Raw genomic sequence first — 20,811 nt, 5'->3', positions numbered from 1 at the left:
GTGTGTGTCGGTGAGAGGCTTATTAATAGTGATGTCTTCTTCTCCTGCCAGTGGCATCCTTAGTCTTAGCTGATGTTAAAGCCCATAAGAGACCGTGTTGTGGATTTGTAAGCAGCTCATCAACTGATCTAAACAGGAAGAGGAATCTGTCACAGAATTGGTCGAACTGGGTTTTGAATGAACTAGTGTGTTTTTAGGAAAACGGTGTACACTGTCGTGCTGTAGATTTGCAGAACCCTATTACCTGCCCAACTAATGGATGACATGTAATACTGACCTTGAAAATCACTCACCTGGTTGCCCCCTCCCTGTAGGTAACAGTGGCACACTGCCCTCTTGTGGTGGTTGGTGAGAAGTCACTACTCATCAGCACCTTGGCAGCATTTCATGGTGTGTATTTTGTTGTCTCTGTCACAGTTTAAGACTAATAATTTGGTATATGTAATGATAACAAAAAAGACCATGGCTGAGATCATCTGAGCCATAAAACATAGATTCTATATTTTGCTGTAAAGCAGATGTAAAACTCTAGTGCACACAGAGGTCAGTAAACTGCTGACCAGTGTTTTTGTTTGTGAATTTTAATTATAGTAAAAGCTCCAAGTAGCTGCTGTACTGACAGTGAACATTTATGAAACAATAAGAGAGAACACACTGTAAGAGGAGTCAGGCCTTAGCGCACAGCATCTTCAGTGTTTATCGACTGTCTATCAAAAGAGGTGAGCCAAATTATTTCTGCACTCTGTGCTGGACATGAAGAAATCCTCTGTGGCAGGCAACAGGTTTTCCACAAAGTAAAAAAAAAAAGAAAAAAAGGAAAAGCAAAGCTGCCCTTAGAACTTACTGTTTACCACTAGATGGAGGTAGACGACAGAATACGGGAGATGAAAGATTCTTGGACTGAGCGTCTCATTTTATGCTTCTGTAAAGGAGTGGCACTGAGCTGAAGAAGCTGCCCTCGAAGGGCTGGCGGTGCTGACCCTCCAGGCTACGCTCTAAAGAGGGCGCCGCCCTGTAGCGGGGAGGCCGCTGCCCTGTCTTCATCGGGCTTAGATCTCAGCCCGGTGGCAGCTTTAATGAGAGTGCATCTCTGCCTCTCACACGCCGACCCGAGAGCCAGACCATGTGTTCCTCATTTCCCCTGTAGCGCAGGACCAGGACTTCCAGACATGGCCGGTGAGACCTTGGTTCTGGTCTTGGCTCACTCAGGGCCTCTGCTGGTTGTGGTCTTTGCCAAATTCAATATATGATGTGTTCTAATTATTACAGCAATCCATCACATTTAGTCACCAAATTCTGTCCCTTTAAATCATCCTTATTTTCAGGTTTCGTGTTTGCTGCCATGTCAAGGCCCAAAGTGGAGCTTTTTTTACCAATTAAAAGCAAATATTCTCTGGTATGAGGAAAGGAAGGGAAGGTAGGCGGGCTTGTTATTACGAAGAATCTAAAACACGAGATAACAAAGTTAAATATCCAGAATCATTAACTATCCTGTTTTTAATATGAGGCCCAGTTTCTGCATGCGTCTGCACACTGAGCTGCACTTTGCCACCATATTTCATGAGCCCATCAGCGTGCGGACATGCAGCTGAATCTCCATTATCACTGTTAACACACCTCTGTTTGATTCAGACGGCTGCGCGCCTCCCTGGAAGTGTGCTTTCTGTTATCGAAGGCTCAAAAGCTGGACTGAAGCCTGACATCTTTGTGACCATTTTAATGCTTCTTTTGTCTTCAAAGCATCTCGTGCAATATCATGTTGCTTTTTAATAGACGCTCATCAACGGGACAGAAGATGTCTGCAGAGTCCAGTGCGGGAAACTGTTTGAATTTCCCATCTGAAAATGACAACGACTGCTTTATGAGTTATGAATTATGCTCTCTTGTGAAATGTCCCCCCATGCAGAAAGTTTTTTAATGTTTCAAAAAGTGCTGTGTCACTTAGGGAATCCTATTTTGCCATCTACGTACCTCTGGGTGTTGTTATTGTTGTCATGTGACATATTCCCACAGTGACGCATCACGACCACAAAATATGGCTCGTTTGGGGATTGTGCAAAAGTGTTTTGTCTGATACATACAAAGACGGACCGGAACCCTTTTCAGACGTTAATAAACAAATACAACAATCATTTTGAAGAATGTGTCACTAATCCTTGAACATATTTCGGTAATTCATACCACCCTTTGTATGTCTTTATGGGAAACTGAGCATTGGTAACGGTTCAAAACGTTATTACTGTTCTGGATGGGGGACAGTCAATGCAGAGTGCTGATCATTGGCCTATTCCCACCAGTTTAATGCTCTGCTCTGATTTTATTATTAACAATAAATCACCTCTTGTTGCATCGGAGTCTCCCAGATTATAAGAACTGTTTACATGTTGCCTTTAATTAGATCCAAATGGCCTGGATGGGAAACATATCAACAAATGGATTGCGGGTGTTATGCACAATTATTTATCAGTGCTGTAAGAAACAAACAATGGGTTCATTTCTCTGGCAGATGTTTGCGACTCACATGGAAGATCCACAGTGTGTTGCACTAACTTGGCATCCAAGAGTCATTCGTTGTAGTTATTTACCAACAACTCCAAACAACACAAAGCCAAGGCGATAGGAGGAGTGTCTCTAAAGCCATAGCAACTGCCTGTTTCTGGAGTTATTTTCTTGTGCTTAGACTCTGTGGGTTGATGTTTCCCTCATGCTAATCCCTCGTCATGTGTGGACACATTCAGCATTTACTGAACCATGACCATGAGTAATTGTTTAACTGATAACCTGATATCTGGGATATCTGTGAAAACACTTTTCCCTTGAGCTTCAAAAGTGGCACTTTCATCCCCATGACAAATAACTTTCTCAACGTTCGGCCTGCATGATGCAATCGCCCTGACTGAGCCTTTGTTTCAAATCGTTTGTAAAGGGCATCCAATCCTCTGCCATGTGAAATCTTGGTGCTAACCAAACTCTGACTTGTGGGAGCTTGACTGCGCTCATGTACGGCTCGACAACAGGGATGGTTTGGCGCTGCGCCGCCAGGAACAAGATAATCCACAGTTCAACACCTTGGGAAGGTCATGACATCCAGCATTGTGCTTATGTTTGGCAGCTCTTACTCTCAAACTCTTCTTGAAAACCATTGAAATCGCAGTTACATTTTAGTCGGATGTTTTTCTTCTGTTTTGTTCTCAGCTTCAAACACCAAATGCCAATGGCCATTTACATGATCTATGATGGGAAGGAAAGAGCTTCCAGGCCTGCTGCTTCACACACATCCCAATGTCAAAGAAAGTTATTGCGCAAGGAAGCTTGTTAGTATCTCTGTCTCTCTTCCTCTGGAGAGTAAATCAATGGATTCTGTAGTCCTGTTAATACTGCCCCCTCATGTTAGGGCAGCAGAGGGAGGAAGTGACCACATATGGACCTTGTTACCATCCCTTGATGCGCACTTCAGGTCACAGATCAAGGTGGTGTGTGGGGTGGTGAACGTGTGTGTTCGAGAGGGACACTCTCCAAATGTCTGCAGTCCTGTTGTTGACAGTCCAAACTGGATGGCTGTGAAGGATGAGTTTGGACAGGAAGGGTGGATTGTGAGAGACACATAGAGACCAACCTTGAATGAAAAGGTTTGTATTCATCTCTTCTGCCTGAAGGTGAAGATGACCCATCCCTTTAATTGGAAATGACTAATGAACACACTTGTGAACCTGAACCTAAACATTCTCACGACTTCAGCAATGGGAAAATGTTTCAAAGCGAGGAAACTAACATCCCTCTGCGAGTGTTTGGGTTGAGCCCAAACGATTTCCTGAGCTCTCTGTAAACCAGAGGTGATTATTTTCACTGGTTATCATGAGTGTGAAGTCTTGAGAGTGGGAGAGCGACCAATACGTCTGCATGTGGCACTGTTTGTTTCAAACTGTCCAGCAACTCCACCATAAGAGACGAATATGGGGTGAATTTCATGTATGCTTTCCCAAATGTGGCTTTTTTTCCAGTGAGTTCCCTCTGTGCTTGTTCCATTTCTGTTAGTGTTTCACTATATACGAGGAAGGTAAAGACATGTTTGTTCCCTTACTGTTCACATCACGGCGGAGAGCGCTGAAGCCTGTTGCGACGAGACATCATGTCCCCTTCTCAGCCTGAGTCATGTCTGAGAGACCAGGAGGGGACAGAGGAGCCTTTGTAGCACTCTCAGTTCCCACATGTGAAAAACTTGTCTCATCGGGGCAAAAATATTTTTCTCCTCACTTGAGAACATGCAGTATTGCCTGAATGATGCTCCTACACGTAAGTGTGGGTCACACCTGATATTATGATGCACATATTCACCATTAACTCGCTGCTTTTTAGCATAATTGTAGCCTGCTGGCTCTTAATTAGTCATCATAAAACACTTATTAATGTCTTATTCTGCATGAGCATATTCTTCAACTACTAGGCCATTAACTAAGATTTTCCCTCAATAACATGATTACTGCTACAGAGGGTAAGTAAGGAGATTGTTGTACATAGATTATGATCTTCATGTGATCTATGATCTTTGTCTGTCATTTTTGATCTTCGACCAATCCCTTACCTTAACCCTGAATAACCCTAACCTCCAGAATAACACATTATGACTAGGAGAGCCAATATGGAGCAAATATGCCTGCTAATAAGCAACTGGTTAATAGTGAATACGTCTATTTTAATATGAGGTGTTACCATAGACACAAATCACAACAGCAAATAGCAACAAACAAGTTAAGACCACCGTGACCCGCTGCGATCAACCATTCTGGACTGGATTTTCCTCCTCACTCAGCAATCTGAACCTCTTTGTCGTCATTACATCACATACCAGTCACACCCATGGGGAGAAAAAAATTAATGGTGGTTAGGAGGTTCAGCACAGCAACTGGAATAAAACAAAAACAAATTGAGCCTTTAACTGTGTGGAACTAATCTCTTAAACCATTGAAGGCTGAGGATGTGCTGGATCACATCCAGAGAACGGTTCTCTCTGTGATCCCACAGTAACGCTGGACACCTACATTTGTCTCAATATAGCTTATCTTCTGCCTACGCTATGTGTGTAACGGCTTGAATCGAAGTGTTATTTCAGTCTGCACGAGTGTTTCCTTATATGTACAACGCAGGAAGCCTTCGTGGAGGTTTTTTTTTTTTTCAGTACTATTATCTTGCTTTGTTTGCACAAGCTTTTAAAACTGCAGGCGTTCTCAACATTGGATTTCCCACACAAGCCACTTATTCATGTGGTTTAGAGTATTGTCACAGACTGACATATAACATCTGCAGCTCACTAACAGTGACTCTTTTACAGTGGTGGAAAGTAACTAAGTACATTTACTCAAACACTGTACTAAAATACAAGTTTTGAGGGTCTTGTACTTTTTACATTTGATTGTTTTACTTGATATTTCCATTATTTATAGTACATAATACTTCTACTGTACTGCATTTTAGAGGTAAATATTTTACTTTTTACCCCACTGTGTCGTTACTGGGTACAACAGACACTTTCAGATTTTCCACACAAAACATACCGTTATAATCAATCAGCACGCCGGACACAGGGCGCCTTCTGATGTCTCATATTACTTAAATAATAATAAATAAATAATAATAAAAGGAAAAAGTCCAAGAAACACAACTGTGTATCAGAACGTTGTTTTTTCTTCTTTCCTACCCCATTAATCATCTCATGGCTCCTCTGATTATCTAGTGACCCTTCGGAGGGGCCTGATCCTGACATTGACACGGAACCGCTGGACTGAAAAAGCAGACGGCATATGAAGAAGTTTAAGCTTGCTCCATATATAACAATATATCTGTCACAGGAGTCATTCAATGCACAACCACTACTTTTACTTTTTCTATTCTGTACATTTTGCTGATAACATTGTAAATGATAATCAGTCAGTTACAGGGTTCATTTTTCAGATTACTTTTACTTTTGGTACATTGATGATTTGTATTTCGGTGCTGATTGCTGGATTTTTTACTTGTTGCATTGGTACTTTTACTTAAGTAAAGAGCTGAGCACATCTTCCACGACTGCCCTTCTAATTAAAAGCACAGGTTTCCAGAGGAGTAATGTGCAGATGTCTCTCTGTGAAGATGATGGGCCTCAATAATCATGATTTAATATTGCCTCTTATATTACGCCTAAAAATATTGCAGTGCTTAAACACTTAATTGCCTCTAAAGATGTGAGTGAATGGGGCACTCCATTATTCTCTTCCCCTCTCAGGTCCAAGCAGCTGCGCATCACTGCTGTTTACTTGCCATCTTCCTCAGTATGAAACAGACACGGAGGACAAAGTGGCGTCTGCTGACACGTTTGGCTTCAGCTCAAGGCAAATACTTAACAATCAGTGCTATGACCCTTATATCTGTGATTGATGTGATCCCTGGCCAAGCTGTCCACTCTCTGAGTTTGTTTGGGGAGTGAAGAGGGGTCATCATGGTAAGAAAATAAATAAATAAGAAATAAGTGCAGTTTACGTTTTGGCTCATGATAACTCATCCTCATGCTTGCGTGACCTGACAGACGTGTTCAGAGGTCTTATGGTCAGGATTCATGTTGTGGATAATTTGTTCTGTATAGATAAACAGTTTGATAATCAGTCAGAGTGTGACTGATATTTGGAAACTCCTTTGTGTGGATGGGCACATTGGGCTTCAGCATTAAGTGTCCACTAAACAAATACATAGCATTGTTCGGTTCTGATTTGCAATGAGAAGAACTAAATAACGCTGCTCTGTCACACTGTGAGTAGGCTATAAAAATCTCCATATTTCTATTTTAAGTATAGACTATAATTCTCTGAGAATTGGCTGAAAGACACTTCTGTCAGCGAGGAATGATAGTGCAGAGATATTTGGTCTTTTAACAACTGTCGGATCAAAACTTCTCCTTTTTTCAAGAAAATGTTGGAACAATAACAGTTAAGAGTAACTGATTTTAGTCCCCAGACACCGAGAGCAAGAAAAAGATGGAGAAATAACAACAGTGTGAGCCAGATACAGAGTCCAGTGTCCAGGGTCCAAGTGGCACATTGCCTGTCTTTTCTGGAATATTTTAATGTATGAAAATCACAGCCAATATATTACAGCAAATCTGTGCTCTTTGTATTCAGGCCACAGCACTCCCACAGTTTCTGCCCAACGCTTTAATTACTCCCTTTTCATCTCACTAATTCACAAAATATTTTCGCTGAGCCAGCCAGTGACTTGCAGGTGGCGAGCCAGTGAGTCGAGTCATTGTCTGCGTCTCCGCGAGCTCCACCCCGCCAGGTTTTACCCTAAAGGTCCAGCTGTTGTGCTCATCTTGCCCTAATCACACTCCATCAGACATTTCCAGATATCACAAACCCTGATAGCTGTACAGATGAGAGCAAATGCCTTAAGTAATGACAGAGATGGGAAAAAGTGTCCTCATAACCCTCTGTTTCAACCTGTTCTCATCCTCAGAGCGTCAAATACAGATGCTTTGTCACGCCCCTCGGCGCCAGCCTCGACACTGCACCATGCAGAAGTACTCGCACATTCCTGTTTGCATCTCCGTCACATATCTGCACCAGTGCAGCCGATACGTGGAGGCCTCTGATGTGAAGTCAGTGGAGGAGTCGGACTCACTGGCTCATACGTGAACATGCTGATTGCGCTTACTGTGGTTTACAATGAATACACCACTGAGTGTGAAGATGGTACCACACTCTGTATGTTATTCTAACTTTTTCCACAATTCCTCCCCAGAAAACAAGTGGCCTCAGCAAAGCGGGACTGTTGCTACTCAAAGGAGTGTTATTTTGATCGAACAGAGCCAAATCTCTGGCCAGCAGAGTGTGAAAATGTCCTGTTTGTGGCCCTGTGCAATGTCACTGTGCTGTTGCTTCACTGACGTTTCCATCATTTACTGTAAGTTCGACTAATGCGCCAAAAAGTGGCAGCCCAACGAATAAAAACAAACAATACACTTGTAAGCTAATTAAAAACATTTCGTTTGTGTTAAAGTTTTCATCTGTCTAATGAAGACGTCTATGCCCTAAATGCCTGCAGACCTGCTGCATTGTGTGCAGTCTCTGATTTAACTGATTATTCATCATCATTATTATTCCACCACTTGAGGTTACACCCATGAGTGTGACTCCAAGGTGGGCATCTGACAGAAGTTTTAAACTAATGATTTCAAGCTAGCTGGCATGTTTACATTGGCCACAAGTGAGTAACACTGCTGTCATACGTGTCATTTTGCCAGGACGCGCCTGGTGACGTCTACAACCGTGGGTACGCTATGGATCACAGCAACATTAGACAACAGTTCAGCACCAACTATACTGCACTGCCTCTGCATTTATGGAGAAACACTACAAGTCATTTAAGGTTAGAGCAGTGGAAGACTGACAGAGATGTGTCCCTGCAGAGAGGATCACAGACTGATACAGAGAGTTATGGTTCTGTGGGAGGGTCGTGATAAATCAAAGATGTTTACAGAGAGTCCTCTGGTGCGACAAGGAAAAATTGTAGTGTACACATGATATTGAACTGCCTTCCACATTGCACTGTGCAAACTCTCCAAAACAGACTGCGATAGGGACCCTTCAGAGGCGGTTAGAGGACGTCCGTAGCGCAAGGACCAGGATTGATTAAGAGCCTTAAATGTGATGATTATTAAATCACAGGCCTGGATTGCCACTCAGTGTTATGCAGCATTTAGACTGAAAATGTTTTGCAGTGTAGGAGTCACATGACCGTGACCCAGGACTGTGACATGGCATCTTGCCAACTGTCTAATAGAGGCAAAATGAAATATCCTAATCAGATGTACTGACTGCCATAAACGTGCCTTGCAGAAATTGGAGAGAAAGCCTGCAAAAACAATGGGGTGTATTTCAGAGAGCACTGGTGCTTGGCCATCAAATGTTTGGCAGACTCACATCTCCAGAAGGAGGCTTTTCTTTTCAAACCAGCCCACTCCCTTTTAATGTCTGACAGAGCTCCTATGATTTCATCCCACAAAAAAGACGCTGCATGGTCAATCCGGTGGATTCAGGCACGATTTGAAAGCATGTGTAACCTGCTGGTGTGCAATAAACCTCAGTTTCAGAGCCTACACCAGTGAGGACTGTTGGATTGTGAAGCCCGGACTGAAGGCTTGATGGAGCAGTCTGGAGGAGAAGCTCTTGGCTGGAGATGTCACAAAAGGTGTTGCTGTAGCTGACGTGCGTGTTTGTGCTCGCCACATACCTGCAGACGCGTACGTCTGTGAACTGTGTGAGGATCCCAGCGTGCTCGCTCTAAGTCTGATATAAACGTTCTTCATCAGCGGGCTTCACTCAGCTGTGCGAGTGCAAGCTGTTACAGTACGTGTGTTGTTCCATCAGCTGCACCGTTCCTATGGCAGCTCTGAGAGAAGAAGTGAAGGAGTGCGCGTCCCAGCTCATGTCTGGAAACCTGCCTGCTGGACTCCGGCTGCCATCTGAGCTGCCAAAGTGGAAACAGTCCTGCATCTTCCTGGAAGTGATAGAGGAACTTAAAGCTCTGGTAGTCAAAGACTCTTCCCACTTACAGACTCACACATTGATGCTGAAATGTAGAATCCTTTCAGAGGAAACACTAAAAGCAATTTAGCAGAGTTTTGTGAATGATAACGTAATTAATCGTGTTCAAAAGGACTCCTACAAGGCCCCAAATCCTGAGGCTCTGAGTCACATTAAGGAGCACACAGATTAAAAGCTAAATGGTTTTCATCTTCATATATTTACACAAATCTCACCTCTGGAGTCTTTTTGCAGTCTGTGCTTATTAACCAGAAATACGCAGCCTGTTTTGTTCTCCAGAAATTACTGTGAAGACGTTAGCTGAAGGTAGCTCGTAACACATCCACCGACAGGATGTGTGTGTGTGTGTGTGTGTGTGTGTGTGTGTGTGTGTGTGTGTGTGTGGGTGCTTGTGTGACAGCTCAGATAAAGACTAATCTCAAGGTTATTTTTCATTAGATCTCTCTCCTTTCTCCCATCTCTGTACGTTCACAAAGTGGAGTCTTAAAACTTTTGACGGGTAAGTTTTCGACGCCTGCAGACTCGTTTGTCCTAATTTACAAACTGAACAAATGTCTTTTTGTGTCCACTTACCACTGACATCGTGTGTGGTTGTGCTGCTTCTAAAAACTGCTTTGCCTTCAGTCTAAACACATAAAGTGAGGAGATTCCTGCGTTATATACCGTGGAGTGTATTCTATTCTTCACTTTCAGTAAGCATGATTAGGAAACAGGATCAGGGAGCTGGTGAGAGTAAGACAACTGGGAAGGAAAACAGAAGAAGGACAATGTTAGCTGTGTAAGACTAGGACTGAAAGTTTTGAAGTTCTGAATACGCCTTCATTGCACAATTGTACGCATCATCAGGGCACCAGAAGATAACGATGATTAAAGGCAAATTTTTAGGATTGCTACAGTTTCACATGAATTTATGCACCAGCTGTGCTTATCAAAGAGTTCACAAGAAACTGTGACTGTGTTCACGGACACGTAGGAAACCTGTTCAAACCCCCTTTAATGACAGTCAGTGACTACTTGCTTAACATCTGGTAGCCAGAGCAGGTCAGAACCTGAAGTCAAATCATCTTTTCCTGTCATGTGGATTGTTTTCCACCGTATTTCAGAGCTGCAACAACAAGCAAAATTCCCCAAAAAGTTGGGACACAGTGTAAAACGGAAGAACAGGATGGCGTCATTTGCAAATGAACTGTGTTTACTGACGATGGTTTTACGAAACGTTCCTGAGCCCATGTATTAATATCCTTTAGATAATGGAGGACGCCCTTTTCCTACACAGTCATGATACTCTCACCTGTTACCAATCAACCTGTTTACCTGTGGAGTGTTCCAAACAGGTGTTTTTGGAGCGTTCCACATCTTTCCCAGTCTTTAGTTGCTCCTGTTTCGACATGTTTGAAATGTGTTGCTGCATCAAATTCAGAATAAGCAGATATTTACAAAGAGCAATGAAGCTGATGAAGTAAAACATTAAATCTATCGTCTTTGTGCTGTTTTCAATTGAGTTCAATTGAGTCAAAAATGATGAACAAATGATCACATTCTGTTTTATTTGTTTCACAGCGGCCCAGCTTTATTAGAATCAGGGTTGCGCGTGTGTTTCTAAATTCCTCATGTTTGTATTTGAGACAGTAATGAGAACAATGCTGGAAACACACACTGACTTCTGCATCTTATTGCTGGTCCACAGATCATCAGACATGTGAGATCACGTTTGAGCAAATTATGTAATGTGACTGTGCAGCTTTGCTATCATAGAAGAGGAAAGACGGTATGCATGTGTTGTGCTGTGTATGTTTCTTACCTGCATTCTTGCACCAAATTACTTCATTAACATGATAAATAAATGGAAATGTACTTAACCCTAACCCTGCACTGCATAATGACTTTGCTGATCATCCTCTTGATTTTCGTCTTTTAGAACTGCTGCCTTCAAAAGCCACCTACACTAATCCTCGACATTTCAGGCATATAAAGAACTGAAGAACAAATAACGGCACGGTGTCCTCTTCACTAACTCACAGTAATTATATTTATGTACTGTATACATGCGCGATAGTCTCAGTGGAGCAAGGACACAAATAGCAGAGACGGCTGAGGAAAGTGAGATGATGGAATAATTTATTTAATGATCCACTTGTCATAGCAGGAAAAACACATTATAACAATTACTACAGGAATGAAACGATGGCTCTGCTTCATTTGCATGAGATGCAAATGGATCAGCATGTATTGTAGCGGGACTATTGCCCAGCTTAATGTGATGTAGCTGTTAATAAATGATATCACTTACGCCTGTGTTTGACAAATGACAAGTCAGTCATTACTAATTTGTGACTGACCTGCTTGTCTCTGCCGCTATCGTGATAACTGCAGCCTCTTGGACATCCCTACGGCAGGTAAAACACGACAAAGTGCCGTTTAGCTGCCCTACATACTCACACACAATAAAACAATTTTACTCTTAAACAGGGTTTGGAAGTGTTTCACCATAAATGCATCATGACCTTTCGCGTGCTGGCGCCCCACCGCACGCTGCTGACGAGCTTTTTATTCATTTATTTATTTGTTGAGTCTGACCACTTTCATCAAAAACTGTGGACATAAATTGCTACATCAGGACTATAAAGCTTGGACCTCCCGTGGTCTCACTCGCTTAGGTGCGACGTGAAACTTCAAAGTGTCTAAATTTTTACTCCGCGTCATCATTAATTCAGATCACAGCTACTTCATATCTATTTCTACCTCTGACAAATCCCCACTGGCACGGACCTTGGGCTCTCCAGCTTTGTGGAACTGCCTTGTTACGCAGAGACAGCTCCTGCCTCGGGCTAATGAGCATGGAGTGAGATGTCCTCTGAACAAACTGCGAATGCCACCTTCAAAGGAGACATGCAGTGCCCCAGTTTTCGTGGCCACGGGGAGCTGTCTGCCTGGACTAAGTTTAAAATTTTCTCTTGTTGCCATAAAATTTCTGGTAAAAATTACATGTGGAAGGAGTTAGAGAGACCTCCAAGGCCAGGGTCTCAGGACGAGACCATATAAACTAATACATGTTAAAACTATCCACTGGAAAGTCGTTCACACACAGTCTCATCAGGCTTGCCGACCCCGGCTTGCCCTACATGGAGGATATTGGTGTCTGTCAGCTGGCAACGTCATTCTTGCCGTTTGTTCCCTCAGAGGCCGAAAACAAAGGTTGCACATTCCTAATGAGGAAGTGAGGACAGAACAAAGGCTTTACAGTATGAATGTGATGTCAAGCAGTTTTAATCCATCATACTGCGGCCTCTGTAATCCTCCATGTCTAAAGAGAAGTTTGGGTTTGTCGCTGGAACCACCAGCGGCCACAATAGAGAGCCTGCCCTCCAAGGTATCAGTAAACCAAGAGGCCGCAAGCTTTTAAATAAATAAATAGCAAAGGAGTAAAATATGGGGTCGTTGGGAGGTTGATCACTGGGATGCAGCGGCGGTATAATAAGGACTAATCCTCTCTGTTCATGTTTCTTCTTCCTCCTCTTTTTCGCTCTCCCTGTCATTATCTCGCTCACATTCTCACCATCCAGTCATCTCTTTTGCAGCTCTCTTTCCCCCCATTCATCCTTCATTCCCTCCAACAGCAGCCGGTGTGGTGATTCAGACAGGCTCCACTGATCATTTAAAGGGTCAAAGTGTGTTTGGACACTTCTGGTCTGCTCAGCAGGAGACGGTGGAGACTTTATTAGCCTGATTGCCTTTGAAGTCCTCAAAACGACTGCAAGAAACTCTCCTGCCTGATCAAAGGAGGAAGGAGAAAGTGGAATAATGCGCTTTGGGTTCACTTCTGCTGGAGCTTTACAGATGACGATGGATGAAACAAATACTTTCCATATGAGCCATTGTATTATTAACATTATTACATCTTAGAGTCGAACAAGGAGCATCACACTTTTCTGATTATCTGCTGAGGGAAAATTTGCAAATGCAGTGAGCGATTCAGGAGCATTTAACGTAAAAGTCCTTATCGGTCGTCCACCATCACTGGAGGAAGAAAATAATAAAAAAAATAATCACCTGGAAATGAAAGTGAATGAGCTCAGTCTTGTACCAATCAGCGAGGTCAACATGACTCCTGACTATCTGCATCAATCATATGCACCTCCTTACCACGCGGCTGACGTTTGCCACAATTATTCATGTAAATTAATGATGCATGAAGCACCACGCCGTATTAAATGAGCTGTTTTGGATCAGATGTCTAAATTTCATGCCACCTCATGCTGTCACATCTTTGGCTGCTGCCTCTAATCCATTTAGAGTAAAAGGTAAGAGGGTTCATAGAGAACTCTGTCTAAGGAGCGTCAAGCAGCCCTCATTTATCAAACATGACTTCGCCTTGCACTCAAAATAATGAGAACAAACAGCAGAGAATAAAGTCTCCTGCTTTTTAAATATTTTAAGTTTTCATTTACTCAGTTAACTGCTTATAAATTATATTGTGTGTAAGTTTTATTTTCCTAAATGGAGTCTAAGTGCAGCTTCTTCACACTGCCAGTGATACAATCCAGGGGGGAGGAATATTGATTTACTTTTTATTATTATTTTTTTAAAATAAAAGCATGAATATTGAGGCAAAAACTACCAGCAAAGTGATATTTTCATCATATTTGACATCTACACTGTGCATCACAGAGAGAATTAATGTGCCCTTGTTTTAACGCTAAAACACAATTTCAAAACCTATTGGGCTGCTTAGCTTTATTATTTATTTTATTTTATTAAAATTGATTCAGTAACGTAGTGTAATTTAATCTTTGGGGTTATCTGAAACATCCTGAAGGTCATTTTTTGACGCAGCCAGGCAGAGACGTTCTCTATGATGTCACAGTGACATCGAGCATTAGCTGGAAGTTTCACTTTTCCAGTTAGCTTAGACAGTTTTTGTTGCCAGCCTCACAGGACTGAAGGGGAAAGACAAGAAAACTTGTCAGATGACGGTAATGATGGTCAGCAGATGACATGTAAAGCAGAAGTCTGACACGCTGAAAAGAAAAAGGTCCTCGGCCGTTTGGCATCCAGCTGAGTAAACTCTGATCATCCAACTCAAACACAGAAATCAAGACGCGCATTAAGTCACTTTAGAAACAACAGGCACAATCCAAATGTTGTTTCAGGCGTCCATTCACCGACTCACTGCCAGATATTGCTCTTTGTCATTACCACTGTGCCAGTTTTATGACGATTAAGAGCAATCATTTCGATTCTAACAGAGAAAAAGTTGTAAACTTTGACCCAGAAGTCTGCACTTTCCAGCCATCTGCTTACTTTCTTAATATTTAGCGGGATTATTTTTTACCACAGCACCACAAACGACTCATATGTTTGTTCATTTTGTGTGAATGAACACAATGGGATGACTTCAACAGCCGCTATCAGCGGCTCCAGGAAGAGACTTCAGGCCTTCTCTATTGTTTTTCCTTTCATCATCACCCCGGACGTTGGCTTGGCTCATTGACCCAGTGATGTCCCTCCAGCCACCCAGTATCTCTGCTTCCCAAGATAGAAGCAGATGACTGAGAGCTTCCTGCTCCTCTGCGTCTCCTGTATCTGCGTCACCGGCTGATAATCCCGACTTTACCGGCAGGCTTCACTCCATGCTTTATCTCGACCGGGTGGTGCCAAATGGATGCGCGCCAATAATGGATCCACGTTCCCTAACAAGGGACTGAGCGCGGGGGTGTTGGGATCTAGACACTCAGCGGTGATCAGAGTATCAAAGGTGAGTGTGTCAACAAGTTTCCTCCTGGACCTAAATCCTTTGTGGCGCACACAAAACAGAGTGTGTGTGAGATTGTTTGAAGCCGCCGTAACTTAAAAAACTTGCCTCTATGATTTTGATTTACCCCTTTTCTTTCAAAGGTTCGTGACAAACCCGTACCGTCCACTGTTCCCTTAAACAGTACTTGTCAAATTTGATAAATTGGTCAAATTTTGTGGCTGACAATATAAATGAAGTCAGATGCTTTGTTGAAGTTAAAACTTCGCAACTTTCAGAGGAATCGTGTAATTTCAGTTTATTACATGCAACGTTTGGAATAATGTTGTCACATCTGGGATTGTGTTTTTATGCTGACACAGTTGTCCACAGTTACCAGATGAAATTGAGAGGATTTGAAAAGCAAATCTGTAAATAAGCGAGGTTGTAACTTCTCCAAAACGTTCCACTCCCTCTCGAATTCTGTCCAATACGTCGAGGCATTCGAGGTCTTCTGAGTATGAAGCTTTCAGTTCTAATGCAGCAAACTGTACGTATCTGGAAGTGACTACGACACAGATATCTACTGAGGTCACGCTGTGCGGGACAATCAGCTGACAGCTCTTTGCAGTAAACCCTGCGACGATGAGTGCTGACTGCGAGGCTGTAGAAGAGGTTATCGCAAACTCTTCACTGTCCATCTCAGTCAATGAGGAATCCCGAGGACGACACTTCAGATGTGACCTAATGCAGCAACACTGAAGGTCGTAGTTTCCTCTTAATCTACTAAGCAAGAAATCTTCTAACTCTGCAGCTGCTGCAGGCTCACATGCACAGTATGCGTGATCAAGCCCTTAAAAGAGAGAAGACTGACAAAAAGGTTTATAGGTAATCATTATCAACGTGTATTTTACATGTTTGAAGTCATTATCAATGACAATCTTACAGTGTGGCAATATCACAATGTACATAAACAGGCTAACAGCAAACACTAGTCAAAATGGTTGAGTTTAAATGACAAAAATCAGCCTTCTCATACCAGATTTCCAAAAAGGTTCTTTAATAAATAGCGGCAAACTGACTGACTTTAAAAACATCAGCAGCTCTTTGAGGCAAATGCGGACAATGAGACACTTGGGGGGCTGCGCTAGCGTGTCGTTCGCTGTGAGGTCTGATTATCAGAGGGTACAAAGACGGTGCTGAGATCATTCAAGCCACACCTCGTTTTAAGTCAGTTTAAAAATATGAGCCTCAATCGTTACAGGTGTGAACGTTCATGAAGGTCCTTTCTGAGGAGAATTTCAAACAGGCTGATATTAATTGTGGCAAAGTCAAAGGGGGCAAGAAATCTGAAATGCTCGGACAAACAAAGAATCATTTGATCCAACAAATGATGCCCGAATGTGATTCTTCTTAAGTAAAGGGCAGATAACAGAAAGCATTGCCCCCCCCCCCCCCCCCCCCCCCCCCCCCCCCCCCCCCACACACACACACACACACACACACACACACGCACACACACACACACACACACACACATACATCCGGAGTAAACATTCCACATAAGCAAACACGAGGACAGACCTGGAAGTCCGTGGAGGGATCTGGACACACTCTGGGGCTATCAGCTCCCCCCTCCCCCCCCACACACAGACACGGTTTCCCCCTCCATGGCTCACGGTGAGTGCTGACTGGTCTCCATTTTTACATTATCTAAGTGATGACCACTGGAGGTCCTGTTGTGCTTCAAGGGTCATACTGTCCATGCCTTGTTGTCTGTTTATTTCCCCAATGTTTCCATTTGCGGTTTTCTCTGGGCTGCTACTGTAGAAACAGTATACTAAAAGCCATGATGACACAGCAGCAAGCCACCCACGGACTCTTCCGCTCACCTTGAGGAAAGAAATAATGTAAAGTTCAAGGCTAAATAGTTTAACAACATTTCATTTACACTATGGGGGGAAAATACTTAATGTAGGCTTACCTATCCTGGCACACTTCCAGAAAATTCCTAGAAGCCTAAAAGATAAAATAATTATAAAAATTACAAGCAGGAAGGATTTTTCGCCTCAGTTTATTTTACTGGTTTGTCAAAGTGAACTGAAGGCAGGAATGACTCTGCTGTTGTGATGTTAAAACTAAAAAATGAGATTGGATGTTGGTTAATGAGTAAGTGCTAATCAGGCCTCTGTCTCAGCCTCACATGAGGACTGTGATCACCTCTCTACAAACCAGGTGACCATCAGTCAGGAATGTGCACAGGAAGACGGGGGACAAGTCCTATTATCTCGAGTGACAGCTGAGGCAATGTGGCGTTCCAGGCCGTCACTTGTCTGATGCGTCTCTCAGCCTGTGTGTGTGTGTGTGAGGTTGTGTGTGTGTGTGTGTATCTGCGCATTAACTTTCTTTAACTTTCAAACTGACCAGATGGTATCAACATCCCATTGTGAGATTTTCTTTTATTGACTCAGAGTAGCCGTGGTTTTAAATTTGCATTTTCTGCAATTTGGGCAAACAAACTTGTGTGTGTATGCGCGCGCGTGTGTGTGCGCGTGCATGTGTGTGTGTGCGGTACCAAGTAAACACAAATAACAGCTCATGCTTAACTCAACAAATCAATCAACAGGGAAAATTATTAAATCATCCCATCTGCCACTCTCTCACGAGTTTGTCTGATGAGGATGTCCCTCCCTGCTCTAATGGTTTCTGTGTGTGTGTGTGTGTGTGTGCGTGTGCGTGTGCGTGTGCATGTGTATGTGTGTGCACGGCTGTTCCTGGGTTGTGCCAGACTTATTAGAAGTGAATCATGGAGTTTGTACATCCAAAAATAATAATGATCCAACCATGCTGAAAATTCAGGCGTTCTGCTTCTTTACTCGCCTCACGGATATTTTAGAAGTTATACACATACGCTCTATTATGACACGGAGCAGAGTCAGCTTTATCACAGGTACATGTGAAAATGTTGGTAAATATGAGATTTGCTACCACAGACTGAAAACGAGCCTTTTTAGAAAACTACTAGGAATGAAAAAAGTGTAAAACTTGGCAGTGACAGCACCTTCTGTCGTGGAATCGGTAACATTAAACTGTGTGCTAAAGCCTATTGTTAAATTCAGACATGCTCCTTCTGCAAGAACACCGTAAATACTTTTCTGAATCACAGTAATACACTTGACATTTAACATTATCTGACCAAATGCTAATCCTAAAATGAAGAAATGAAGGCTGAACAAGCTTTGGTTCAATTGTGTGTTGAAGTGCTGACAGATGCAACACAGCATGCTGCCCGAGATGAGTGCCGTAACACTCCAAGGATTTGGTTATTCAGCTTGGTACGACATTCAAAAGACACAAAGGCAGGTATCTGAGGGTGCAGTTAAGCTCTGGGAAGACATCAATGGCAGGTTCATTGTTAAGCATCTGAAATAGTGTCTGATCATACCCAGTCTTGTTCTTGTCTAGCAGGCTGGGAGCCAGCGCTCTGATGTAGGCACAGGTACAGATCAGGAGGAGAATCACTGTCAGCAACGACTGGAAGTTGAAAATGGCCGACTGCAAGATGAGAAGGAATCATATGTTTAGTACAGACATGATCTAGTGAATCTTATCAGCAATACATCATTAAAATTAGACTCACTGAATTCACTGCAGTTAATATTCTGTAACACTAACACGCCGTGAGGCACCAGCTGTTCATGCTGATGCTGTGACAAAGAAAAAAGGGCTGGCTGTGTGGGCGCAGTTAGAGTCAGATGGCTGTCACAGACTTAATGCTAAACTGGGGGACAGAGAGCATCTTTTACCACAGAGTTCCAGCCAAAAGCATCCTCTTTAAGTATGTACATACATATATTTCCAGTCTCACACTGCCATGTGCCAAGATGGAAAACCAAGACTGCTCTGCCTGATTTTAAGAGATGCAGATTACATGTAAACTACAACAAACTGTGCCACTTCATCACATTCACAATACTTCACAACGTCAAACTAAACGCAGGTTTGTTTCCTAAACTGGAGCGTAACTTAGTTAGTTCGTAACTTAGCCAACAATACCTGACATCCCACAGACAAAAGATGGATGCTCATGGTGTTAATCAATTGTTTTAGGAGTTCATTCCATTACACAATTATTGATCTGATGCAACATTATCATGCATTTAATCAGACAAAGAGGACAATAAAGTGTATATTTAAGATTTATGTAGTTTTTATTTTTTTTGGGTCTTGTTCCTATATTAAGTCACTAATTAAACTCTTGCCACAGTATATTAGTACTGTATTATTATCATGCTCTTACTACCGGTGAAACAAATCCATTATGGCCATTTTGCATCGTGCATATTTATACATAATTGTGTTATACGATACGGAAATGATCCATCTTATAATTAATTGTCCGCTTGTCCTTAAATGTTTCATGGAATAATTAAGGTACGTGCTATCTCACTTACAAGCTTTTGTTTAAGAAAATCCTGTTTTCCAAGCTTATAAACAACAACGACACAATGCCAATGCACATTAGTGGCTCAACCACACACACAGAAACTACAAATGCATGCTCTCAGAGCTGTGGTGCACCTACGTGGCACACACCTCAAAACACTGCGACGCTCGCATTCATCGGGTTTGTTTATTAGCGATAACTTTAACGTTTGTTATCAAATTACTCGCGTTGATACACGACCGTAACTTACGTAATGGTGTACATCTACAATACAACGATATTAAGTGCATTAACATAACGTAATAGCTAGATAGGCTAAAAGTTTAGCCAGTGTTAGCTAGCCAATGGGTAGATAGACGGAGACTCCCAACTGAGTTCGCTCACGGACGCGTAGCCCCAGGTGGTTTAGACGATCTATCCCGCCGGATTATATTTCACGTATTATCATATATATACACTGCCCCCTGATTATATTTCACGTATTCGTGTCATTTATAGCATATATTATGTATTGGCACACGTATTATTTCTTAACACCACTCCAGTAAGAATAACACTACTGGATAAAACGACGGCGGAGTATGCCAGTCGAAGCGGCAGTAATGCCAGTAACAGGACGTTCTTGGCCAGTAATAGGACTGGTTTGCTAGTCCGGAGTTGTTGTTCGGTTTGCTAGTCCGGAGTTGTTGTTCGCTCTTTTCTACACGCATAAATGCCAATGCTAGCTAGCTAACACTGGCTAAACTTTAGCCAATGCTAGCTAGGTGGTTTAGCATTTACTATACGTTCTGCTTTACACCGAACGGTATCATTAGGTGTTGTCACAGTGTATTGCCAAAACAGATTGTAAGCACAATATGCGTTATAGATCATGCTTAAAATACAGTATAAAAGAAGAGAAGTACTTGCTTAATAAGAACATACTTACCATTTTGTTGTGAGTCAAAGCCACATCACACTTCCTGCTGCTCTCTGGAACTTACGTAATGCAACGTAACGTAACGTAACCCGTTTACGTATTTACGTATTTACGTATTTACGCACTGCGCCACACAACCTCA

At 42.5% G+C, this 20,811-nt stretch overlaps 1 protein-coding gene across 1 annotated transcript; it reads right to left on the bottom strand.

Annotated features, from left to right (window-relative positions):
- Window positions 1–16,977: 16,977 nt before the first annotated feature.
- Window positions 16,978–20,758, bottom strand: tmem167a (transmembrane protein 167A). The gene is made up of 4 exons (XM_076731645.1): window positions 20,679–20,758; window positions 18,749–18,858; window positions 17,288–17,322; window positions 16,978–17,195 (listed from the first exon to the last, which is right to left on the bottom strand). The coding sequence occupies exons 1-4, from the start codon at window positions 20,679–20,681 to the stop codon at window positions 17,125–17,127; spliced, it is 219 nt and encodes a 72-aa protein (XP_076587760.1). The 5' UTR covers window positions 20,682–20,758; the 3' UTR covers window positions 16,978–17,124.
- Window positions 20,759–20,811: the final 53 nt, after the last annotated feature.

Source organism: Chaetodon auriga, chromosome 5, assembly GCF_051107435.1.
Source record: "Chaetodon auriga isolate fChaAug3 chromosome 5, fChaAug3.hap1, whole genome shotgun sequence".
In the NCBI taxonomy this organism is placed as follows: domain Eukaryota; kingdom Metazoa; phylum Chordata; class Actinopteri; order Chaetodontiformes; family Chaetodontidae; genus Chaetodon; species Chaetodon auriga.
The sequence above is the reverse complement of the archived record's forward strand: the minus strand, read 5'-3'. Positions and strand labels throughout refer to the sequence as shown.

Bases quoted from the DNA above. Each gene is read 5' to 3' on its own strand.
- tmem167a (XM_076731645.1), bottom strand. The intron at 17,323-18,748 runs GTATGATCAGAC...TTTATCTTTTAG, and splicing joins CTAGACAAGAACAAGACTGG to GCTTCTAGGAATTTTCTGGA. The intron at 17,196-17,287 runs GTAAGCCTACAT...TCTTTCCTCAAG, and splicing joins CTGGAAGTGTGCCAGGATAG to GTGAGCGGAAGAGTCCGTGG.